At 41.9% G+C, this 27,393-nt stretch overlaps 1 protein-coding gene across 5 annotated transcripts in view; it reads left to right on the top strand.

Moving 5' to 3' along the window:
* Exo70 (exocyst complex component 7) overlaps positions 1–27,393 on the top strand; it is a 129,774-nt gene that overhangs the window by 20,163 nt on the left and 82,218 nt on the right. For all 5 annotated transcript variants that reach the window (XR_011713630.1, XR_011713631.1, XR_011713629.1 and 2 more), the window contains exons 3-6: positions 2,537–2,730; positions 10,860–10,974; positions 15,858–16,015; positions 26,363–26,502. Coding sequence is in view for 2 of the 5 variants with exons in the window: in XM_071669118.1 (XP_071525219.1) it covers positions 2,537–2,730; positions 10,860–10,974; positions 15,858–16,015; positions 26,363–26,502 (607 nt within the window). In the remaining 3 variants the exon portion in view is untranslated. The remainder of the gene's footprint in view (positions 1–2,536; positions 2,731–10,859; positions 10,975–15,857; positions 16,016–26,362; positions 26,503–27,393) is intronic.

Below are 27,393 nucleotides of genomic sequence, written 5' to 3'. Positions count from 1 at the left end.
AATAACAACACTGGACCCACCATTTTCTTTTCAAAGTGTATGTTATATGCCTTTCTGTAATCAGGGACATTGATCTAAAGAAAAAATGTGGTTTATCAGTTATTCACTTCATTGCTTTGCTGTATTGAAAAAACGTTTATGATTTTTTTTTTTTTTTTTTTTTGTCGCTGTCTCCCGCGTTTGTGAGGTAGCGCAAGGAAACAGACGAAAGAAATGGCCCAACCCACCCCCATACACATGTATATACATACGTCCACACACGCAAATATACATACCTCCACAGCTTTCCATGGTTTACCCCAGACGCTTCACATGCCTTGATTCAATCCACTAACAGCACGTCAACCCCAGTATACCACATCGCTCCAATTCACTCTATTCCTTGCCCTCCTTTCACCCTCCTGCATGTTCAGGCCCCGATCACACAAAATCTTTTTCACTCCATCTTTCCACCTCCAATTTGGTCTCCCTCTTCTCCTCGTTCCCTCCACCTCCGACACATATATCCTCTTGGTCAATCTTTCCTCACTCATTCTCTCCATGTGCCCGAACCATTTCAAAACACCCTCTTTTGCTCTCTCAACCACGCTCTTTTTATTTCCACACATCTCTCTTACTCTTACGTTACTTACTCGATCAAACCACCTCACACCACACATTGTCCTCAAACATCTCATTTCCAGCACATCCATCCTCCTGCGCACAACTCTATCCATAGCCCACGCCTCGCAACCATACAACATTGTTGGAACCACTATTCCTTCAAACATACCCATTTTTGCTTTCCGAGATAATGTTCTCGACTTCCACACATTCTTCAAGGCTCCCAGAATTTTCGCCCCCTCCCCCACCCGATGATCCACTTCCGCTTCCATGGTTCCATCCGCTGCCAGATCCACTCCCAGATATCTAAAACACTTCACTTCCTCCAGTTTTTCTCCATTCAAACTTACCTCCCAATTGACTTGACCCTCAACCCTACTGTACCTAATAACCTTGCTCTTATTCACATTTACTCTTAACTTTCTTCTTTCACACACTTTACCAAACTCAGTCACCAGCTTCTGCAGTTTCTCACATGAATCAGCCACCAGCGCTGTATCATCAGCGAACAACAACTGACTCACTTCCCAAGCTCTCTCATCCCCAACAGACTTCATACTTGCCCCTCTTTCCAAAACTCTTGCATTCACCTCCCTAACCACCCCATCCATAAACAAATTAAACAACCATGGAGACATCACACACCCCTGCCGCAAACCTACATTCACTGAGAACCAATCACTTTCCTCTCTTCCTACACGTACACATGCCTTACATCCTCGATAAAAACTTTTCACTGCTTCTAACAACTTGCCTCCCACACCATATATTCTTAATACCTTCCACAGAGCATCTCTATCAACTCTATCATATGCCTTCTCCAGATCCATAAATGCTACATACAAATCCATTTGCTTTTCTAAGTATTTCTCACATACATTCTTCAAATGTCAAGCAGCACAGCATGTACTGATGTGTTTTTGCTCTTAAAATGTCATCCATAAAGTGCATCAAACAAACACATGCTTATGTGTCTTTGTTCATGCAGTGTCAGTCTGTGCACAAACAGAAAAGCACAAAACCTCATCCTGACATATCAGTTACTTTACAGTGTCTTGTTTTATGTGTTAGATTGCATGATGGATGCTGATATGTCTCTGAGTGTGCTGATTTCTCTTCTGTGGTGCATCAACCATTACAGCTCATGCTGATGTGTTTTTAGCTATTTAAGGCCACCTTTTTTAACATGTTTAGTAACTCAACCCATATTGCTTTGTTTTTGCTGATAGAATGCTCTCTCCTATAATGCACCAAGAAGCACATTGTGTTTTTTTTTATGTTGATGGCTCTGGTCATGGACAAAAGTCCACATCAAGGCTGGGCTCTTAATTGAAATAAAGAGAGAATTAAACCCAAATATTCCCAGGATATATTTCATGCTCATAGGACAAACCACAGGGAGAGAAATCATGCTGTTTAAAAACTCAAAGTTTACTTTTTACCTCATTGCTCAGGGTAAACAAGTTTATGCTGTTATAATGCCTACTAGATGAAGAGATCTTAAGAAGATTATTGCTGTATAGTGTTGGGCTCCAAAAACTTGGTAAATCTTTTATTTAAGAATGAATTGTGTATCTGCCAGTAACCCTTCATTTGTGGTGGTATACTCTAAGATTTTTAATTCTACTGTTATATATACATAGCTTAAAACAAATCTCAGTGAGGCAAGATTGCACAGGCACTTCATGCCATTCTAAGCTCAGAAATAGGGCTCACAGAGATCAGTTTTCTCATCTTTAATGATGCTGCTCTTAATTTGGAAATCAGTAAATGTTTAAATCTTGATTTACTGGAATGAAAAAAGAATATAAGCTTTTAACTGACAGTGGACTGCCTTTCGGGAATTACTTCCAAGTTTGACATTTTTCTGTTATATAGAATCTCATACATTGGTACATTTTTGTGTCTTAACTCTGTTCTTTCTATATTGCAGATACAGAGAAGACATTGCAGGAGTTGGACTATGTTATTAGTTTCTACAATGTTGCTGGCCAAGTGGAAGGTGTGATAAAAGAACGACCCAGTAGCAATGGGGTGCCACAGTATTTGAAAGCAATGGACCGTTTAGCTGAGACCTGCAAATACTTTGAGCAAAATAACCCACAGAGTGTTGAAATTGAGAATGTGGTAATTAGTTCTTTTTGTATATTGTTGAGAAACTAAGTAGTGCTTGGTGATCCGACTTCTGAAGCAAGGATGAGTTATTTAATGGTATGATTGCAGTAAATTGCCAGATTTTTAGAATAAGTGGAAATTTGTGTGAGCTATATGCATTGGCAGTATCATAATCAGTGAGGTTAGGAGGTACTACTACTGTGGTATGTGCTCAGAATTGGATAAAGTTTAGAATTTCAGCACCTCAAGGGGATACTCAAGTTTTCTGGAGTAACCAGGTTTCACCCCACCTTCTCATGGTGACCTACCTATTACACCCTTACACCCTTACCACAGAAGGGGTAGGCATTGCCTAACTCCAGTGGGACAGTAGTAGTAGTAGTACATAGTTTCTTTTTTGAATACATGCAAACACTTTAAGGTGTGCTGGCTGGGGATTTTAGTTTTTTTGGACAATTTGGGAGCCCCACTGCCCCAGGAAAATACTGCAATGTTGTCCTCTGCCAGTGGCCTGTTATGGGTAAGGCACAAAAGGCTAGGAAGCAGCACTGAGTCTTCCAGTTATGCTGGTAAAAGGGATGAGCAATTGAGGGTGATGGTGCTGAATGTAAATGGGATAACTGGTGGGAGTAAAAGGAGGGAGCTTGTGAAGTTTAAAAGTTATACCTTGGATATGCTCGGGATTGGGAAACCCATATCCTTGGGCAGGATCTTTGGAGTGGAAATAGAAATGATGAATGCAAATTATGGAAGGAGGAGTGGTGTGGATGGTAATGAATTAAGATTATCGGGGAAGAGGAAAAAAGGATGCGAAATTGTGCTATCACCAAGAGTATAGGAGAGTGTTACAGAACATGGTGGAGTGGGTCAAGAATTGTTTGCTGAAAGGAATGACTAGTTAACTGTGAAGTATGTATGGGTGTGGGTATATATGGGTATGTTCCTGTGAATATGAAGATTGTGCAAGGTAAGGATGGAGTGAAGCATTTCTGGAGAAATTGGAATGACTGTATAAAATGGTTTTGAGATGGAGAGTGATGTGGTTGTAATGGGTGATATGAATGTGAAGGTGGGGTGTGATGGATTTAGCAAGATAGTTCGGAAATGGGAAGTGCCTGGAGTAGATGAGAACGGAAGTTATCATGTGGATGTTTGTGCTGAGAAGTGCTTATCCCTTGTAAACACCATTTTTCAGCGCAAGATGATACATATGTATACAACTTGCCTCCCACACCATATATTCTTAATACCTTCCACAGAGCATCTCTATCAACTCTATCATATGCCTTCTCCAGATCCATAAATGCTACATACAAATCCATTTGGTTTTCTAAGTATTTCTCACATACATTCTTCAAAGCAAACACCTGATCCACACATCCTCTACCACTTCTAAAACCACACTGCTTTTCCACATTCTTCAAAGCAAACACCTGATCCACACATCCTCTACCACTTCTGAAACCACACTGCTCTTCCCCAATCTGATGCTCTGTACATGCCTTCACCCTCTCAATCAATACCCTCCCATATAATTTACCAGGAATACTCAACAAACTTATACCTCTGTAACTTGAGCACTCACTCTTATCCCCTTTGCCTTTGTACAGTGGCACTATGCAAGCATTCCACCAATCCTCAGGCACCTCACCATGAATCATAGATACATTAAATAACCTTACCAACCAGTCAACAATACAGTCACCCCCTTTTTTTTTTATAAATTCACTCATACACGCACATATACATACATGTCTCCATGGTTGTTTAATTTGTTTATGGATGGGGTTGTTAGGGAGGTAAATGCAAGAGTTTTGGAAAGAGGTGCAAGTATGAAGTCTGTTGGAGATGAGAGAGCTTGGGAAGTGAGTCAGTTGTTGTTCGCTGATGATACAGCGCTGGTGGCTGATTCATGTGAGAAACTGCAGAAGCTGGTGACTGAGTTTGGTAAAGTAAAGTGTGGTAAAGTGTGTGGAAGAAGAAAGTTAAGAGTAAATGTGAATAAGAGCAAGGTTATTAGGTACAGTAGGGTTGAGGGTCAAGTCAATTGGGAGGTGAGTTTGAATGGAGAAAAACTGGAGGAAGTGAAGTGTTTTAGATATCTGGGAGTGGATCTGGCAGCGGATGGAACCATGGAAGCGGAAGTGGATCATAGGGTGGGGGAGGGGGCGAAAATTCTGGGAGCTTTGAAGAATGTGTGGAAGTCGAGAACATTATCTCGGAAAGCAAAAATGGGTATGTTTGAAGGAATAGTGGTTCCAACAATGTTGTATGGTTGCGAGGCGTGGGCTATGGATAGAGTTGTGCGCAGGAGGATGGATGTGCTGGAAATGAGATGTTTGAGGACAATGTGTGGTGTGAGGTGGTTTGATCGAGTGAGTAACGTAAGGGTAAGAGAGATGTGTGGAAATAAAAAGAGCGTGGTTGAGAGAGCAGAAGAGGGTGTTTTGAAGTGGTTTGGGCACATGGAGAGAATGAGTGAGGAAAGATTGACCAAGAGGATATATGTGTCGGAGGTGGAGGGAACGAGGAGAAGAGGGAGACCAAATTGGAGGTGGAAAGATGGAGTGAAAAAGATTTTGTGTGAACGGGGCCTGAACATGCAGGAGGGTGAAAGGAGGGCAAGGAATAGAGTGAATTGGAGCGATGTGGTATACCGGGGTTGACGTGCTGTCAGTGGATTGAATCAAGGCATGTGAAGCGTCTGGGGTAAACCATGGAAAGCTGTGTAGGTATGTATATTTGTGTGTGTGGACGTATGTATGTACATGTGTATGGGGGGGGGTTGGGCCATTTCTTTCGTCTGTTTCCTTGCGCTACCTCGCAAACGCGGGAGACAGCGACAAAGTATAATATAAATATAAATGATAACAAAGATTATATATGCATGTACATATTCATACTTGCTTGCCTTCATCCCTTCCTGTTGGTACCCTTTCTCACAGGAAATAGCATTGGTACTCCATGCTTCAGCAAGATAGTGCCAGAAAAACAGACAAAATAGGCCACTTTTGTTCACTGTCTCTAGCTGTCATGTGTAATGCACCAAAACCACAGTGCCCTATCCACATCCAGGCCCCACAGACCTTCCATGGTTTACCCAGACATTTCACATGCCCTGGTTTAGTTCATTGATAGAATGTTGACCCCAATATACCACATCGTTCCAATTCACTCTATTCTTGGCATGTCTCTTGCCCTCCTGCATGTTCAGGCCCTGATCGCTCAGAATTGTTTTTACTCCATCCTTCCACCTCTAATTTGGTCCCCTGCTTCTCCTTGTTCCCTCCACCTCAGACACACATATCCTCTTTGTCTACCTTTCCTCACTCATTCACCCCATATTACCCAACCATTTCAACACACCCTCATCTGCTCTCTCAACCACTCTCTTTTTGTTTCCACAAATCTCTTATTATTTCATTACTTACTCGATCAAACCACCTCACACCACATATCATCCTAAGACATTTCATTTCCATTGCATCCACCCTCCTGTGTACAAACCTAACTATATCTCATGCCTCACAACCATGTAATATTGTTGGAAATACTACTCCTTCAAACATACTTATTTTTGCACCGATATAACGTTTTGTCCTTCCATATATTATTCATCACTTCCAAAACCTTCACCCCCTTCCCCGCCCTGCGACTCACTTCCACTACCATGGTTCCATTCACTGCTAAGTCCACTCTTGGGTATATAAAACACCTCAACTCCTCCAGTTTCTCTCCATTCAAACTTACCTCCCAGTTCACTTGTCCCTCAGCCCTACTGAACCTAATAACCTTGTTCATATTCACATTTACTCTCAGCTTTCTCCATTCACACACTTTTCCAAGCTCAGTCACCATCTTCTACAGTTTCCCACCCGAATCAGCCACCAGAGCTGTATAATTGTTGAACAACAACTGACCCACTTCCCAGGCCCTCTCATCTCCAACAGACTGCATACTTCCCTCTCTCTCCAAACCTCTTGTATTTACCTCCCTAACCACCCCATCCATAAACAAATTAAACAACCATAAGGACATCACACATCCCTGCTGTAGACCGACATTCAGTGGGAATCAGTCATTTTCCTCTCTTCCTACTCATACACAAGCCTTACATCGTTGGTAAAAACTTTTCATACTTCTAGCAGCTTCCCTCCCTCACCATATACTCTTAGGACCTTCCACAAAGCATCTTTATCAACCCTATCATATGCCTTTTCCAGATCCATAAATGCTTCATACAAATCCATCTGTTTTTCTAAGTATTTCTCACAAACATTCTTCAAAGCAAACACTTGATCTGAACATCCTCTACCACTTCTGAAATCACACTGCTCTTCCCCAGTCTGATGCACCGTACATGCCTTCACCCTCTCAATCAATACCCTCCCCTATAATTTCCCAGGAATACTCAGCAAACTGATGCCTCTCTAGTTTGAACACTCATCTTTATCCCCTTTGCCTTTGTACAGTGGCACTATGCATGAATTCCGCCAATCCTAAGGTACTTCATTTATGATCCATACAACAATGAATATCCTTACCAACCAATCAACGACACAGTCACCCTCTTTCTTAATAGATTTTACTACAATAGCATCCAAACCTGCTGCCTTGTGGGATATCTTCTTCCATATAGCTTTCACTACCTCTTCTCTCTTAACCAAACCATTCTCCCAGACCCTCTCACTTTACATACCACCCCAACCAAAACACCCTACATCTACCGCTCTATCATCAAACACATTCAGCAAACCTTTAAAATACTCACTCCATCTCCTTCTCACTTCATCACTACCTGTTATTACTTCACCCTTTGCCCCCTTCACCGATGTTTCCATTTGTTCTCTTGTCTTATGCATGTTATTCACTTCCTTCCAAAATATCTTTTTATTCTCTCTAAAGTTTATTGATACTCTTTCACCCAATTCTCATTAGCCCTCTTTTTCAACCCTTGCACCTTCCTCTTGACCTCCTTCCTCTTTCTGTTGTGCATCTCCCATTAATTTGCACTCCTTCTTTGTAAGTAACATCCAAACACCTCTTTTCTTTCGTTAACAACTTTACTTCTTCATCCCATCACGCACTACCCTTTCTAATCTACCCACCTCCTACCTTTCTCATGCCACATGCATCTTTTGCACAAGGCAACAATGCTTCCCTAAATACATCCCATTCCTCCCCCACTCCACTTACGACATTTGCTCTCACCTTTTGCCATTCTGCACTCAATCTCTCCTGGTACTTCCTCTCACAAGTCTCCTTTTGAAGCTCACTTACTCTCACCACTCTCTTCTCCCCAACATTCTCTCTTCTTTTCTGAAAACCTCTACAAATCTTCACCTTCGCCTCCACAAGATAGTGATCAGACATCCTACCAGCTGCCCTTCTCAGCACATTAACATCCAAAAGTTCTCTTTTACATGCCTATCAATTAACCATCTTTCCTACTCACATATGTATACTTTGAAGGTTTGTTGAATGTGTTTGATGATAGAGTGGCAGATATAGGGTGTTTTGGTCGAGGTGGTGTGCAAAGTGAGAGGGTTAGGGAAAATGATTTGGTAAACAGAGAAAAGGTAGTGAAAGCTTTGCGGAAGATGAAAGCCGGCAAGGCAGCAGGTTTGGATGGTATTGCAGTGGAATTTATTAAAAAAGGGGGTGACTGTATTGTGGACTGGTTGGTAAGGTTATTTAATGTATGTATGACTCATGGTGAGGTGCCTGAGGATTGGCGGAATGCGTGCATAGTGCCATTGTACAAAGGCAAAGGGGATAAGAGTGAGTGCTCAAATTACAGAGGTATAAGTTTGTTGAGTATTCCTGGTAAATTATATGGGAGGGTATTGATTGAGAGGGTGAAGGCATGTACAGAGCATCAGATTGGGGAAGAGCAGTGTGGTTTCAGAAGTGGTAGAGGATGTGTGGATCAGGTGTTTGCTTTGAAGAATGTATGTGAGAAATACTTAGAAAAGCAAATGGATTTGTATGTAGCATTTATGGATCTGGAGAAGGCATATGATAGAGTTGATAGAGATGCTCTGTGGAAGGTATTAAGAATATATGGTGTGGGAGGAAAGTTGTTAGAAGCAGTGAAAAGTTTTTATCAAGGATGCAAGGCATGTGTACGTGTAGGAAGAGAGGAAAGTGATTGGTTCTCAGTGAATGTAGGTTTGCGGCAGGGGTGTGTGATGTCTCCATGGGTGTTTAATTTGTTTATGGATGGGGTTGTTAGGGAGGTAAATGCAAGAGTTTTGGAAAGAGGGGCAAGTATGAAGTCTGTTGGGGATGAGAGAGCTTGGGAAGTGAGTCAGTTGTTGTTCACTGATGATACAGCGCTGGTGGCTGATTCATGTGAGAAACTGCAGAAGCTGGTGACTGAGTTAGGTAAAGTGTGTGGAAGAAGAAAGTTAAGAGTAAATGTGAATAAGAGCAAGGTTATTAGGTACAGTAGGGTTGAGGGTCAAGTCAATTGGGAGGTGAGTTTGAATGGAGAAAAACTGGAGGAAGTGAAGTGTTTTAGATATCTGGGAGTGGATCTGGCAGCGGATGGAACCATGGAAGCGGAAGTGGATCATAGGGTGGGGGAGGGGGCGAAAATTCTGGGGGCCTTGAAGAATGTGTGGAAGTCGAGAACATTATCTCGGAAAGCAAAAATGGGTATGTTTGAAGGAATAGTGGTTCCAATAATGTTGTATGGTTGCGAGGCGTGGGCTATGGATAGAGTTGTGCGCAGGAGGATGGATGTGCTGGAAATGAGATGTTTGAGGACAATGTGTGGTGTGAGGTGGTTTGATCGAGTGAGTAACGTAAGGGTAAGAGAGATGTGTGGAAATAAAAAGAGCGTGGTTGAGAGAGCAGAAGAGGGTGTTTTGAAGTGGTTTGGGCACATGGAGAGAATGAGTGAGGAAAGATTGACCAAGAGGATATATGTGTCGGAGGTGGAGGGAACGAGGAGAAGAGGGAGACCAAATTGGAGGTGGAAAGATGGAGTGAAAAAGATTTTGTGTGATCGGGGCCTGAACATGCAGGAGGGTGAAAGGAGGGCAAGGAATAGAGTGAATTGGAGCGATGTGGTATACCGGGGTTGACGTGCTGTCAGTGGATTGAATCAAGGCATGTGAAGCGTCTGGGGTAAACCATGGAAAGCTGTGTAGGTATGTATATTTGCATGTGTGGATGTATGTATATACATGTGTATGGGGGGGGGGTTGGGCCATTTCTTTCGTCTGTTTCCTTGCGCTACCTCGCAAACGCGGGAGACAGCGACAAAGTATAAAAAAAAAAAAAAAAAAAAAAAAAAAATATGTATACTTATGTATATCTCTCTTTTTGAACCAGGTTTTCACAGTCACCAGTCTTTTTCAGTACGCAGATCCACAAGCTCTTCACCATTTCCACTTCAACACTGAATACCCGATGTACACCATTTATCCCCTTAACTGCCACATTATTCACCTTCGCATTTAAATCACCCATCACTAAAACCCGGTCTAGTGCATGAAAGCTGCTGACACACTCACTCAGCTGCTCCCAAAACTTTTGCCTCTCTTTCTTTTCATGACAATGCACATAAACACCAATAATCACCCATCTCTCTCCGTTGACTTTCAGTTTTACCCACATCAATCTCAATCTAGGATTTAGTTTCATACACTCTGTCACACTCTCCCACAACTCCTGCTTCAGGAGTAGTACTACTCCTTCCTTAGCTCTTGTCCTCTCACCAACCCCTAAGTTTACTCCTAAGACTTTTCAAACCATTCTTCCCCTTTACCCTTGAGCTTCATTGCACTCAGAGCCAAAACATTCAAGTTTCTTTCCTCAAGCATACTACCTATCTCTCCTTTCTTCTCATCTTGGTTACATCCACATGCATTCAGACACCCCAATCTGAGCCTTCAAGGAGGGGAGGGTTTCCAGCCCCCCACTCATGCCCCCTTTAGTCACCTTTAGTCACAACATGTGGGGAATGTGTGGGAAGTAATGTTTCTCTCCTATTCATTTTGATTCTTGTAAATTTTCCTCCCATTATTTTTATATTTTCATGTATCGTTAATGTTTCAATATATAAAACTACATGATTCTTATATCTTTTGCTGTGATGAAAAGATAATCTATTAATCCTTCCCTGTTTGCAGACCTCCCTCTTTGAAATTGGAACAGATGCTTTGAGCAAGGAATTTCGAGATGAACTCAAAAAGTACCAGAAGCCTGTACCTCCAGTAGTGACACTGGAACTGTTGGATGAGGAAGGTGCAGTACACCTTTTGTGTTCATGTTTTTTGCCATTTGATAGTGTGTTTCTTAATGTAATTCAGTGTGTTGTCATTACTGTACTCCACCTGCATGTGGTTATCCTATAATTGAAAAGTCATCTTTGGTGAGTTTATGTCATGAAAAAGAATTCAGTCTTAAAGGAGTCCATCTTTTCCCTGCTACTGGAGGTAGTGCAACCTTGACGCTGTGGGAGTTCCACGAAAGGAGTCTGGCTTATATGCCTGAAAATCAAAATTCAGTATGCAGGACTATGAAGACTGATCATAATAGTAGGAACTTCTTGTGACTGTTGTGAGCAATCATCCTCCCTCACCTGTTATGGGGCATTATCCTCATATGTGAATGTGAGGTTCATATTGATAATGTACAAATAGGTAGACAAATGCAAAGAATCTAACAACCTTTGCATATACTGCATGTCTAGTATGTATTGGACAATCCTTATTGTATTATGAGAGAGAATCAGTTTTGAGTCTGTGAAAGCATATTTCTGAACTAGACTCCCTGCTTGCCCCTTTACAGTGTAGTTCTGTACAAGCTGTTTGATTAACTAGGAAAGGTAGGAGATAACACAACCATTTATAACGTGGCCACATTTGATTCACTCATAAACCATAAAGTGTCATGAAGGGCTGTGTGAAGGATCTACTCAGAACCATGCTGTAATTTCTTACTAAGACTTAATCCCTCCCACCTATTGTGATATCCTTATGCAGAATGCCGTTTGCCTACTTTCCCTGTTGCATATTCCAGATCCACAAATGTTCTTGGAAGGTCACCAACGGGTGAGGTGCAAATGAGAAGCATAGTATAAAATGTGCCTGTTGTTGGCTTCAAAGTTTTTCCTTTTTTTTTTTTTTTTTAAAGAAAACTCCCTCTCTTCACCCTGTAGCCTGACCAAAATCATCTTTAGGAGAGGGGATCTTAGGACAGTTAGTTGAGGTTACTGGTAGTAAAAGAAACCTCCAAATTTCTTGTCTCCATAATATAACCATTTAGGAGGCTCTCTTTTGTTGATGTCTGGATGTCTTGAATTTTTTGTTTCATGTTGAAGGCTCCAGTCACAGACAAAAGTCCACATCAAGGCCAGGTCTTAATTGAGATAAAGAGAAAATTATGAAGCAGAAAAAGAAAAGAGGGAAAGTATTTATTAATTTTTGAGGTCATGAAAGACCTGTCTTTTGAAATGTGCCAGGTCATAGCTATGTATTTGGAAAGACATGAGAAGGTAGAGAGTTCCAAAGGTTTGATGTGTAGGAAAAGTGGTTGATATCAAAATGGCCAACCCTTGAGTTGCTGATGAACCCACAAAAATCATGTGATGCAGTAGCATGTCGAGTACCACATGGTCTAGCTAGTGGTGGGGGTACACAAGCAGCCAATTCTCAGGCGCAAAAACCAAAGTAATACCTATAGGAGAGGGAAAGTGAATTAACATTGTGGTGTGGGGCAAGAGGGTCAAGTTTGGAAGTTTGCCTGGGACTTTTGATAGGTTGAAGTGTTTTCCCCTCAAACCTGTCAGGTAAGGATACAGAGCTAAAACCACCCCAAATGTGAGAGCAGTACTCCATACAAGGTTGAATCAGTTCCTCATATAAATGGAGCAATTGTTCAGAAGAGAAGAAGTTTTGACATCTAAACAGGACACCCACTTTCTTAGAAGCAGACTTAGCTATTCCTGTAATGTGGGGTTTCCAAGAAAGAGTGGATGTTACAGTAATACCAAGTATGTTCATTGAGTCAAGAGGTGGAATTTCAGACCCGTCAGAGGAGAAACAAGAGTTGTGAGGAGTTTTCGATAGAGAGATGGGTAGAAATTGGGTCTTGGAGGCAGTAAACTTGATATTTTGTGTACCCCACTGAGATGCAGATCCTTCTGTTTCCCCTTTTAGAAATTTGAATACAGGAAGAGGGAGGGGATTTCCAGCCCTCCACTCCTGCCCCCTTTAGTCGTCTTCTAAATAATTTTTTTATTATATTTTTTTTTTTTTTTTTTTTGATATATGAAGTGGTATTCCATTCATTGTTTCCAGATTCTACAGACTAAATAATTTCTATATATACTGGTCAATATATGTGGAAAAGTCAGGAACAGCCTTTACAAGATCTGCACCCTTATAATTTGTAATGATTTTTGTAGTTGTGTCACTCATTTAGAATTATAGATGTTACTGCTGAAGAGAAAAAATTACATTTGTTTTGAAAAAACACTAACAAAAAGGAAAAATGTCATAAATTTCACTTCATATGCTTATTTCCTACTTGGTGATAATTATATTGAGGCTATCTTTTGCTTTGTCCCATCCTCATTATTCTATATATACTCAGGTTCAGTTTCATCACCCATGTTTCAGACTAACTTTGGAATCCCTTTAGTTCTCCTTTTATAAGCTTCTCCCATCCTCATTATTCTATATATACTCAGGTTCAGTTTCATCACCCATGCTTCAGACTAACTTTGGAATCCTTTTAGTTCTCCTTTTATAAGCTGATGCAGTCCTTCTTGCTTTTAACTTTATGATCATTTCATATTCTGCAAATATGATTAGGTAGGACTCTCTACTTTTTGGCAAGTTGTTAATATAGATCAAGAAGAATTATGGTCCCAGAGCCAAACCGTGTTGCACCCCTTTGGTCACCTCAACCCATGAGCAAAAGGCTTCTCTAACATGCCTCCTTTGTTCCCTACCGCTGAGATGATATTTTATCTATCATATGAGCTCCCTGTATTTCAGTCCGGTGCTCCAGCTTCTTCAGCCTTCCATGCATTACAATGTCTTATTCTTTCTGGCAGTCTGGATATAGACAGTCCACTCAGTTTTCCCTTTTGTCCATGAATGGGCTCACTCTCTCATAGAACTCTAAAAGCATTATACTTGACCTCCTTTAAGGATTATACTTGACCTCCTTTCCCTAAAACCATGCTATCTCTCACTTAGAAACTTTCTTTTTTGTTGAAGGTCATATTTAACAGAACTTTACTCACCACACTTGTTAGGAAGATCACTCTGTAGTTCAGTACCTGTTCCCAGTCTCCTTTCTTATATGTTATATGACTTACCATTTTCCATTTTCTTGGCATTTTGCTTCTATCTCCAGTGGTTAATCTAATATATCTGCACACATCTTGAGCATGTTTTAAAATTCCATCAGGACTAAAAGCCTTGTATGGGTCAAGTCTTTTTGGTAGTGTTAATATCTCTTTTAGATATATCAGTGGACAGACAAATGTATATACACCATGGGCTGGATTTGAACCCTGGGCGGGGCACCTGGCTACCTCAGCCACAAAGAGGTTAAAAAACACACACCTCCATGTGGCCGAAGTAGCCAGGCACCCTGCCCAGGGTTCAGATCTGAGCTGTGGTGTATCTTGTGGATATCTCAATAATTTCCAAAGCCTCTTCCCCATTCCATCTCATTGATGTTTGGGCTATAGCGTCTTCCACTGTGAAAACACTGTTGAACTTGTTATTCAGTTCTTTGTAAATCTTTGCATCATGTACAATTTCTCTAGAATCCTTTAGCCAGAGTAGCAGACCCATAACCAACAACTGACTGCTGATGAATTTATGGAAAAGTTTTGTTACTTTCAGCTGCTTGTCCACAATATTCTTTTCAAAGTTTCTCTGTTGCTCTTATCCTGATATGCTCGTTCCATGCTCTCACATACCTCGCAAATGCTGGCTGGTTGGAGTGCCATCTTTATCTGCGTGACTGTGCATCCCAAAACTCCTTTGCTTTATGTTATCATTTTTTAAACTATTCCCACTTCTCTTACCGTTTACTCTGTATTTGAGGTTTGAGGTACCTAAGCCACTACTCTTTCATTGTAAATTTAAAAAAACTCTCGTCACAAAGCCCTGGTTCTTACCTATTGAAGTCCATTTCCTGATCTACGGTACCATAGAAATTATTGAGGTTAATGTAATTTTTGAAGCTATATCTCCTCTTTATGCCCTATCTCACCTCTGCTCTTTTTATGTCCTCTTTTACCTCATATTCAAACTTGAGCATTAAATGATCACTTCTTCCAATGTTGTGATTGGCCATCTTTGTAAACAAAGCCATCTCATCATCATTGCCCAGTAACTGGATCATCTGAGGGAGTCCCAGTCCAAGCTTCACTCAGTTATCGCAGAATTTACTTGGGACATAACATCTGCTTCAGTTGATTAGGATAGAGTACCTGCTTCAATTACTTGGGAAAAAGCATCTGCTTCAGTACTCTGGGCTCAGTTAATATGGGATGCTACCAGAGACAGACCTCTCTTCTGAATCATTTGATAAAGTGAATATTTCATTGACCACAGGGTAGAGGAGAGGGCTGTACTCTCTTTGTTGCAATGTGACACCATTAGTCTGTTGTCCAAAGATAAATGCATTAATGTACCATCCTTTAGGTTTGCCTCCTTAACTCTTGAATTGCCATGATCGTCAGTTGACAATGCATGGTTCACCACTAATATTGTCAGTTGTCAAAAATTATTGGTTTCCTTTCCCATTTGAATTCCCAGATAGTCCATTATTCTCCTGCCATAGCTGGGAAAAGTATTCACATGCCTTAGTTACTCATATATACGATTGTAAAAGGTGTATGATGTACAGGTTCCCACTCCACTTTCTCCCCCATATAAAACACCTGCTTATGAAAATTTAGTAACTTTTAGAATAAAGAAGCAATTACCTTAGTATTATTGCTTATATTGTGATGACGAAATTAAGTATTATGGAGTAGGTGATAAGATAATTCTTTGTTCGATACATATGTCCTGAATCTTTTTTGCTGGAGAGATATATAATTATTTTGATTTTTTTGCAAAATCATAGTGCCTTTTATTTCCTTTATGTGTACATAGAACTGAGTGAGGATACTATCAGTGGAGTAGAACTGGTACCTCCTGGTGTAAGGGAAGATCTTCGTGCTATTGCCACCTGGCTCGACAAACATCACAACACAGATCGGCTCACAGTCTATGCAAAGTTACGCTCAGATGCCCTCTCCCAGAGTCTGAAGGTAGGCATTCAGGTATGATATAGGGAAATCCATACATTAATAATTGACATTTTCATATGATTTAAAACAGCTTGAGAAACCATTTTCAGAAATAACTCCTTTAACTAGTAAGAATTCAATAAAAGTCTTCTTAATCTGAAACATTGATCAGTCATTAAGATTAAGTTATGCATGCTTTATTGTTTATAATGAGCAGGTCAAGTGAATATATATAGATAAATTGGAAAAATGGACTCCAGAAAGCCTGTTGGCTTGTGAGGTTATGCTAATTGATATTCCAGCACTACTTCTATATTGACTTTAGATATATGAGGATAGGATATGATAAAAAGGATCTATCCTCACCCTGTATTCCCTTCAACAAAAATTGTCATCAGGATGAAGAGTAGTATTTTTACCTTGCATTGTTGAAGGAAAAAACAATGAAATTTTACAGGAAAGAAAGCAGAGACTTCTGAATTTTATCTATTCCAGTCTATGCTATTGTATTTTTTGATGGTTAGTCTATGAAGAAAGGTTATCCTCTTTCACAAGCATCTTAATGCAATCTTCCCATCACTTACTACTTTTTCTTACCTGTTCACACCTTCCGTATGCAATACACTTCTCCCACACATGTAATTAGTGCTTCCATGAATACCTCTCATTCCTCACCCATTACCCTAGCTTCATTTCCCATTCTATACTCATTCTCACGGGATCTTCATACAGGCCTTTTTTTACAAGCTCACTCACTTTCAGCACCCTTTTTTCACCCATGTCATTTCCTCTTTACCTAAAATATCTTCACCCCCACCTCCACTAAGTGAAGATCAAACATCCCACCATCTATCCCTCTCAGCACATTCACATCCAAGGGTCTATCCTTTACACACATGTCAGTCAGTACATAATCCAGCGATGACTGTTCCTATCACTTTTACTCACCCACTTATACTTATGTTTTTCTCTTTTCATGTTTGATTGCCATTTCCCACATTAGCAAGGTAGAACCAAGAACAGGAAAAAAAGCTGCATTCACTCAATTCCATCCTCTGGCTGTCATAAGTGATACACCAAAACCATAGTTCCCCATCCACAATGAGGCCCCACAGACCTTTCCATGGTTTACTCCAGCCACTTCACATGCCCTGGTTCAATCCATTGACAACATTGTCTCAGTTCACTGTGTCCCATGCACACATTTCACCCTCCTGCATGTTCACGCCATGATCACTCTAAATCTTTTTCACTCCAATATTCCATCTTCAGTTTCGTCTACCTCTTCTCCTTTGTCCACTCCATTTCCGACGTATATCCTCTTTGTCAGTCTTTCCTTACTTATTTTCTCCATATGTCCAAACCATCTCAGCACACCCTCTTCAGGTCTCTCAACCACACTATTTTTGATATCACACTTCCCTTTAACCTTTTTATTACTTACTTGATCAAACCACCGCAAACTGCATATTCTCAAACATTTCATTTCCAAAACCTCTGTTCTCCTCAACTCATCCTCATCTATAGCCCATACCTCACATCCATATCATTTTGTTGCAGCCACTGTACCTTCAAACATACCCATTTTTACCCTTCCAGATAACATTCTTTCTTTCCACACATTCTACCATGTTCCCAAAACCTTCACCCTTTCACCTGCCCTAGGACTCACTTCCACTTCCATGGTTCCATTCCATGCAAAGCTCTCCAATTTTTTTGCATTCAAACTCACACCCCCAACTAACCTGCCCCTCAGTGCTGCTAAACCTAATAAACTTGTTCTTATTCAAATTTACTCTCAACTTCCTCCTTTCAGACACCCTTCCAAACTCAGTCACCCACATCTGCAGTTTCACATATGAATCTGCCACCAGTGCTGTATCATCAGCAAACAACTGACTTACTTCCCAGTCCCTCTCATCCTCTATAGACTGCATACTCATCTCTCTGTCAAAGACTAGTGTTTACCTCCCTCATCACCTCATCCATAAACAAATTAACCAACTATGGTGTCTTCACACATCCCTGCCACAAACCAACCTTACTAGGATCCATCCACTCTCCTCTCTTCCTACTTGTACACACGTCTTACACCCTTATTATGAACTTCTCACTGCTTCAAGCAGCTTTCTTCCCACACCGTCTATTCTTAAGACCTTCCACAAGACATCTCTGTCTACTCTATCATATGCTTTCTCCAGATAAATAAATGCCATATACAAAGCAGTGTGGTTTCAGAAGTGGTAGAGGATGTGTGGATCAGGTGTTTGCTTTGAAGAATGTATGTGAGAAATACTTAGAAAAGCAAATGGATTTGTATGTAGCATTTATGGATCTGGAGAAGGCATATGATAGAGTTGATAGAGATGCTCTGTGGAAGGTATTAAGAATATATGGTGTGGGAGGAAAGTTGTTAGAAGCAGTGAAAAGTTTTTATCGAGGATGTAAGGCATTTGTACGTGTAGGAAGAGAGGAAAGTGATTGGTTCTCAGTGAATGTAGGTTTGCGGCAGGGGTGTGTGATGTCTCCATGGTTGTTTAATTTGTTTATGGATGGGGTTGTTAGGGAGGTAAATGCAAAAGTTTTGGAAAGAGGGGCAAGTATGAAGTCTGTTGGGGATGAGAGAGCTTGGGAAGTGAGTCAGTTGTTGTTCGCTGATGATACAGCGCTGGTGGCTGATTCATGTGAGAAACTGCAGAAGCTGGTGACTGAGTTTGGTAAAGTGTGTGGAAGAAGAAAGTTAAGAGTAAATGTGAATAAGAGCAAGGTTATTAGGTACAGTAGGGTTGAGGGTCAAGTCAATTGGGAGGTGAGTTTGAATGGAGAAAAACTGGAGGAAGTGAAGTGTTTTAGATATCTGGGAGTGGATCTGGCAGCGGATGGAACCATGGAAGCAGAAGTGAATCATAGGGTGGGGGAGGGGGCGAAAATTCTGGGGGCCTTGAAGAATGTGTGGAAGTCGAGAACATTATCTCGGAAAGCAAAAATGGGTATGTTTGAAGGAATAGTGGTTCCAACAATGTTGTATGGTTGCGAGGCGTGGGCTATGGATAGAGTTGTGCGCAGGAGGATGGATGTGCTGGAAATGAGATGTTTGAGGACAATGTGTGGTGTGAGGTGGTTTGATCGAGTGAGTAACGTAAGGGTAAGAGAGATGTGTGGAAATAAAAAGAGCGTGGTTGAGAGAGCAGAAGAGGGTGTTTTGAAGTGGTTTGGGCACATGGAGAGGATGAGTGAGGAAAGATTGACCAAGAGGATATATGTGTCGGAGGTGGAGGGAGCAAGGAGAAGAGGGAGACCAAATTGGAGGTGGAAAGATGGAGTGAAAAAGGATTTTGTGTGATCGGGGCCTGAACATGCAGGAGGGTGAAAGGAGGGCAAGGAATAGAGTGAATTGGAGCGATGTGGTATACCGGGGTTGACGTGCTGTCAGTGGATTGAATCAAGGCATGTGAAGCGTCTGGGGTAAACCATGGAAAGCTGTGTTGGTATGTATATTTGCGTGTGTGGACGTATGTATATACATGTGTATGGGGGGGGGGTTGGGCCATTTCTTTCATCTGTTTCCTTGCGCTACCTCGCAAACGCGGGAGACAGCGACAAAGTATAAAAAAAAAAAAGAAAAAACAAAGCAGGATGGCGATGGGAATGGATGAAGGCAGCAAGTATGGATGTGTACATGTGTATATATGTATATGTCTGTGTAGGTATATGTATGTATACTTTGAGATGTATGTACATGTACAAGTGTGGGCGTTGTATATATACATGTGTATGTGGGTGGGTTGGGCCATTCCTCGTCTGTTTCCTTGTGTTACCTTGCTAACGCGGGAGACAGCGGTTAAGTATAATGCAATATGATATAAAATGAATAACAAAGCCATCCATTTTTCTAAGTATTTCTCACACACATTTTTCAATGCAAGCACCTATTCCACACATCCTCTGCCACTTATGAAACCATATTGTTCCTCCTGTCTTCCTTGTATATCAACTGACTGTTATATTTCTTTCTTGTATCTCCCCTGATGGTGAGATTGTTACACAGAAGTGCACCAGGAACAAATCATGTTTCATTTCCCTGTGGATTAGAAGGAATTTACTAGATCACACACTTAATTGTAATCTTTTCCAACATACATATACATACACATATACATACATGTACATATATACACATGTACATATATACACATGTACTCACTCACTCTCATCCATTTCCAACACCACCTTGCTCTACAGGAAACAGCATTACCATTCCATGCACCAATGAGGTAGTACCAGGAAACAGACCAAAAAAAAAAAAAAAAAAAAGGCCTCATCTGCTTACACTCATTCTGTAAATATCATGTGTAATGCGCCAAAACCACAACTCCCTATTCACATCCAGACCCCACAGACCTTTCCAAGGTTTACCCTGGATGTTTCACATGCCCTGGTTCAGTCCATTGACAGCATGTCAACCCAGTATACCACATCCTTCCAATTCATTTTATTCCATGCATGCCTTTCACCCTCCTGCATGTTCAGGCCCCGATCGCTCAAGATCTTTTCCACTCTATCCTTCTGTTTCCAAGTTGGCTTCCCACTATTCCGTGTTCCTCCACCTCTGACTCATATATCCTCTTTGTCAACCTTTCCACATATACAGTAAACCCTCGATTTTACTGACTAGTTGCAGGAAGGGGGTCCATTAGGCAGGAGTATTAGGTAGAAATTCTCTTAGAGGGTTGCAACAAGCCATTGAACTCTTTATGAAGCTTCACAGCCAAGTAATGTGTACGATTGCAACACCTTAACCCTAGCTTTGTTGGTGGTGATGCAGTATTAGCCACCCAACAGCTGAGAGTTGGGAGTTGACCAGCTGCATTTACAGGTACAGCAGGGTCAGCTGCCAAAGGATGGCTTCAAAAGGACTGAACACAGCGGCAGCCTCCATCATCTGACCACAGTCCTCTGCTTCCTTTGGGCAATAGTTGTGTGTGAACCTTTCCGGGATATCTACCCTTGTCATGGGTCTTTGTTCTGTAGCACCTGTCACGTCTAAACAGATTCCTTCGGGAACTTTATGCCATCCACTGTTGGTATGTTGGGTGCCATCCCAAGTAAAGGGGGAGTGGCTGATGACCGTTCCTCCACTTGCCCACATTGTGGGTTCACCTTTGCCAACTTCTGGGGCCATAGGGTCCACGAAAACAAGGCTCATGCCAACTCCTTCTACCTGGAGTTGGCATACAGGCATGTCCTGTCTAAGGAAAAGTGGTTTGACAAGGAGATTGAGCTCCTCGCTAGAGCAGAAGTGACAGTGGCGGCTGGTCCCTCTCTGGTTGCTGTTCAGGGTGTGAACCAGCAGTTACAGGCTATTGTACCTTGCTGGATGGTAGAGGCAATAAAGGGCCTTCTGAGAAAGTGTCATATAAGTTCCACATACAGGAGTTGCTCTTGGAAGTTAATCCGCTCCATGAGACCAGTGAAGGGGAGGTGGCGCATAGTGTGTCGAATGGGAGACATGTCCCAGTGACAAGAGGAGGTAACTCACAGAGTGTTACTTTGGAGGCAGAAACTTATCCCATTGGGTGCATGCATGCTAACTCCGGTGGGAGAGGCTCCACCAATGTGGGAGAGAGAGTTGTCCTCAAGGGGGAGGAACCTGCTGCTCCTGATGGAGGGTGCCCCACGGTTTTATCTGTCCACAATGCTCCATAGGGTCCCCAACTCCAATTCGTTACTTCTGATGTTGCAGACTGTCATTTATGGACAAACTAGGGCTTGGATCCACAACTCAGTGTGGGGTGAGGAAGTGCTAAATGCTGCCCTTGGACATTTGCTCCAAGGGGACAGCCTCTTTGCCATCAGGGTGGCTACAAAACATGCCCAAAAGTTGGTCAGCTCCTGTGGTGCACCTTTTGACCATCAAGATCATGGTGAGGACAGACCAAGACAACACACCGGCAAGGGCAATGGACACCAAACTGACGGGACCCCTTTATGTGGTAACCATCTCCACAGAGAGCAGTAACAAGAAGTACAGCGGCTTTACAGAAAGAATTAGTCGCTGGCCTCTGGACAGGTCCTCAAAGGTGACAGGGAGGTACTGCCAACTTTGGTTGGGCTGGAAATCCCCTATCCATTTTGGGAACCCCTCGTCAAGCCTGACAGATGGCTTGTCACTGATTTTGACTCATATAGTGAACACCTAGCAGAGGTTATAACTGGGCGAGGTAGCACACTACCATAAAACCACCAAAACATCCATCCCCGGTCCCGATGGAATGGATACGAAACTTCTGAAGTCCATCCCACCGCAGGTGCTCTGCAAGATGTACAATCTGTGTATTGCTACCACTACACTGCCTGAACCACTCAGGGCAAACAGAACGGTATTGATACCTAAAGTTTCAAACCAAACACAGCTAAAGGACTACAGGCCAATCACCATCTTGTGTGCCGTAGTCCGTCTACTACATGAAATCATTAGCATCTGCATTACCAGCATCGCCCAGATCGTTGGAGCTCAAAAGGCATTCATTTCTGTGGATGGATGCCTCGAAAACCTCACAATTCTGGACGCGATAATTGGTTGTTCTCAGGCATAGTCCCATGCTGTGCACCTGGCATTCCTTGACATGGCTAAAGCATTTGATATTGTTAATCATAGCACTATCAAGCAGGCCATGTCGCAGAAGGAGATTCCAGCGCCAGTCAGAGCATACGTTATGTCGACGTATGACCGAGCCTTAACCACATTAAAAGCAGTGGGGAATGTCGGAAAAGATCTATATGACTCATGGGGTCAAACAAGGCAACCTCCTTTCGCCCATTCATTCTAACCTTGTGATTGATGAAGGAATTGCAAGAGTTAAGGAATCAGGTGTGGGGGTTGGGTTTGGAGACAAAAATTATCAGTACTTGTGTTTGATTATGACTTGATTCTGATGGTGCAGACAGCGACTGGTCTGCAAAAGACAATTGACATCATGGCAGAGACTCTCGCATGAGGGGGCCTTCAGATGAATCTGGGTAAGTGTTAGACCCTCAGCATAGAGATTGATGGCAGATGCAAGGTTTGGTATGTCAACAAGAACAGAACGTTCCAAGTCTTCTGCATTGCTATTGGCTTCATGGATGCTGAGGACAACCATAAGTACCTTGGAATTGTCGTTGAGGCTGGAGGCAGGCGACTGTCCTATGTTTCCCCGCTAGAAGAGGGGATATCCAACATCACCAGAGCTCCTCTAAAACCCCAGCAGAGGATTACAATCCTCATTGACCATCTCGTGCCCAGGCTCATTCATTGCCTGGTGCTGGGGGAAGTTTATAAGGCACAGCTGGTACACATAGACAGGTAAGTGCGGACGGTGGTTCACCGTTGGCTTCATCTGCCTTGTGACGCACCCTGTGCATACTTCCACTTGGCAGCGGGTGATGGTAGGCTTGGGACTCCCGACTTCATCTCAATTGTCTAGCTTAACAAACATTCGAAAAATTGCTCACCTTGTCTGACCCTGTAATTCAGGCAGTGGTATGGGAACCTGTAATTGGGAAGAAATTAGAGTTGGTTATGCCCTGCATGCATTGCTGGCTGGCAGGCAAGCAATAGAAATGAACGTCTTCGCACATAGAGGTTGAATCTAGTCAGCACCTGTGATAGGAAGGGTCTCGCTCCATCTGCAGCCGTACCTTAAGTAATCAGATGGGTTACCAGTGGGACTCATCTTCTCATGAGCAGTGATTATGTTAGGGCCATCCAAGTGAGGGCTGGTACACTGCCTACTCCCGAGAGGGCTGCAAGAGGCTGACCCAAGAACTCCAACCTCTGTGACACATGATACAAACCCAGCATGCTTGGGCATATTGCTCAAGTATGCCCACATACCAACTGGGGTAGGATAAAGCAACATAATGATATCAGCAACTTTGTGGCCAGCTGATTGAGACAGAAGGGATACGATGTGGTTTGTGAGCCTTGTATCTCCATTGTAGGGTCCTTTAGGAAGCCAGACATTATGACTTCCAAAGGCACAGAGACTGTTATCATTAACACTCAAGTCTCTTGAGTTTGTTTTGCACTGTCAACACCACATGAATATAAGTGCAGCTATTGTGGTATCCCGGAAGTCCAACAGGGCATATGGGAATTAATCAGAAAAGACTCTGTGCGGGTCACGTTAGCTACTTTGAACTGGTGTGGTGCATGGAGTCAGGGGAGTGTAAGTGCCCTTGGGGTCAGGGCTTTCTTACCTGGACCAAGAGCACAGGTTAGGATTGGACAGCCTGCCTGTAACATCTAATGCTGGTCCTTGGGTCCCCTTTGTGCATCCTTGGGGGATGGGATCTGGTTGTTCCCCCAAGGCTACTTTGGCAGGTACCAGTTCCCGAGGGCATTTGATGAGGCGGAAAAAGTAGACATCTCAGTAGGGTAAGCCTGCTACTCCTGTCCATCGAGCTGCACTGGATGGTGTGTGTAATGGGGTTCTACTGGGGTTTGGGGGGCATGGATAACTTGAATCACTTTTCTGAGCTATCAGTGATCTCTCCTTACTTCTATCTGTGCTATTTGCAATCTGATGTTTGCTTCCTCTTATTGACCTACACACCTCCAATTAATAAATTGTTTCACTATCTACATGTAGTTAGTATCCCCTCTTCCTCTCAGTAGTTAGCTTTTTATTATTACATTCTAACGATTGGAAATAGGTTAAAAAAAAGACACATTAGGTAGGAGTCAGTACAAGCACTAGGTAAGAGTCTCTTGAGAACACTGGAGTGGAGATGCCCTTTGCCAGTGGCCTGTTAAGGGTGAGGCATTAAAGGCTAAGAAGCGGCAGTGGAGTTCATTAGTTATGGAGACTATTGTCGTAGCCACCCCTTTGAGGGAGTTCCAGGAGGGAACAGGCATCAGAGATATAGATAGATAGATATAGAAATATATAAACATCATAATCTGAAGTTTCTTTTGTAAAGGGTATGAAATAGATTTGAATGTATGATCAGTATTATGTGACAGTAATAGTTATAAGAAAAACTTATGCTTTTCATCATATTACTTCATGCTTCATGAGGAGCTGTAGATCATACTTCCAAGATCACATTGCTTGACCAAATGAAGTTTGGGGGAGCATTTAATGCTTCTGTCATGATTTGGGTCATTGTCATATACTGTGTTTATGGGCTGTTGGATGCAATTGATGATTACCTTAGCACATGCACAGCATAATTTATCAGTTGTATCTTGTTTTCTAGCCTTGCCTTTTTATACTAGTCTTTTTTAACCAAAAGCCCAGGGTGATTCATTTGCACATTTTTATCATCACAAGAATCCATAGTGCACGACAGCAAACTTATGGTCAAGTAAGAGTAATTACACACATCTGACCTACTTGAGTATATACACAGATGATACTAGGAGGGAACATGTAAGTAACCAGCAGGCCCTCTGATATCTTCTCTGAGAAATTCAAATGAGCACTCACTAGTTTATATGGCTCTTTTATTAACTTACAAAAAGTGTGATAGAGTAAGCTTTCATCAAGTTCCAAATTGCATACTTACAAATATTTTCTAAAAGGATACCTGTACCATGGAGTTGTCTTCACATGGTATTGGTAATTGCATATTCATTTCTGTTATATAAATTCTCTTTCCCTATTCACTGCTGTGGTAATGTGACGTGATAGAGGGTAGGTAAAAGAGTTAGTTCAAAAGGTTGGCTTTGAGCTTATAAAAAGCGTATTTTTTGGCTGGACACCTCATGTGTTACCTAGTCTACCCTATAAGACTTGGTGTCCTCCAGTTGACCAATGATATTTGATCGAGGGGGCAAAAGAGCTGTGGAGCTTTATTAGCATGATGTCACAGGCAGGAAGGAAGTTTTTGGCTCAGCAGTTGATTACAGCACTTTCTGCTGATTTTTTTCATGTGGCATACCAGGATATTTTTTAAGGCTCCAGTCATTTACCATCATTACTTTTTTTTTCGTACATTTGATGTGACTTTGGCATTGTTTGTCATATGTTCACTTGCCTCCTCACCAACATGAATTAGATGATTTTGTAAGGAGAGCAACATAATGGATTGCAGGTGAAGGGTCTGGCTTATAAACATGCATTTTACAAGCTCATTGTTGATTCTTTATTCCTTTTTTACTGTTTTATATTTATTTTTGTCTTAAGTTTTGTTTTAAACTTAATTACAGATCCCTAATTATTCGATAATGACATACTCTGTTATATTGACCCTGCCAGATATTCATGTCACCCAGCCATTTTCCTCTTTTTCATTCCTATCTTCCTAACCATCCTTCCTTTTTTTTTTTTACTGCTTTACTTGTAGATTTTCATTAATTATAATTTGATTTTACTTTCTCAGGCTTTACGAGACTATCAGCGAAGTAGCAGTATTGAACGTGGTGGAACACCAGGATCAGTTAATTCTCCAGGTCCCCTTCGTGCTCGAGTGGCAAAAATGGATAGTGTTGCTAAGAGTCGAACGCAGAAGATATCTAACAGGTACAGTATCTATCTCTGATGTCTATTATTATCATACATTATGCAACTGTGTTTGAGACCTCAGATGAAGTGAAAATATTTCACATCAGATTGTTACCCTGTTGGAGATGGAAATATCAAAATGTATTAGTGTTTGCTTCAAAATTGCAGAAGCTGGTGACTGAGTTTGGTAAAGTGTGTGAAAGAAGAAAGTTAAGAGTAAATGTGAATAAGAGCAAGGTTATTAGGTACAGTAGGGTTGAGGGTCAAGTCAGTTGGGAGGTAAGTTTGAATGGAGAAAAACTGGAGGAAGTAAAGTGTTTTAGATATCTGGGAGTGGATCTGGCAGCGGATGGAACCATGGAAGCGGAAGTGGATCATAGGGTGGGGGAGGGGGCGAAAATTCTGGGAGCCTTGAAAAATGTGTGGAAGTTGAGAACATTATCTCGGAAAGCAAAAATGGGTATGTTTGAAGGAATAGTGGTTCCAACAATGTTGTATGGTTGCGAGGCTTGGGCTATGGATAGAGTTGTGCGCAGGAGGGTGGATGTGCTGGAAATGAGATGTTTGAGGACAATGTGTGATGTGAGGTGGTTTGATCGAGTAAGTAACGTAAGGGTAAGAGAGATGTGTGGAAATAAAAAGAGCGTGGTTGAGAGAGCAGAAGAGGGTGTTTTGAAATGGTTTGGGCACATGGAGAGAATGAGTGAGGAAAGATTGACCAAGAGGATATATGTGTCGGAGTTGGAGGGAACGAGGAGAAGTGGGAGACCAAATTGGAGGTGGAAAGATGGAGTGAAAAAGATTTTGTGTGATCGGGGCCTGAACATGCAGGAGGGTGAAAGGAGGGCAAGGAATAGAGTGAATTGGATCGATGTGGTATACCGGGGTTGACGTGCTGTCAGTGGATTG

This window comes from Panulirus ornatus, chromosome 13, assembly GCF_036320965.1.
Source record: "Panulirus ornatus isolate Po-2019 chromosome 13, ASM3632096v1, whole genome shotgun sequence".
Lineage (NCBI taxonomy): Eukaryota > Metazoa > Arthropoda > Malacostraca > Decapoda > Palinuridae > Panulirus > Panulirus ornatus.
Note: the sequence above shows the minus strand (reverse complement) of the source record. Positions and strands in the feature narration are given on the sequence as shown.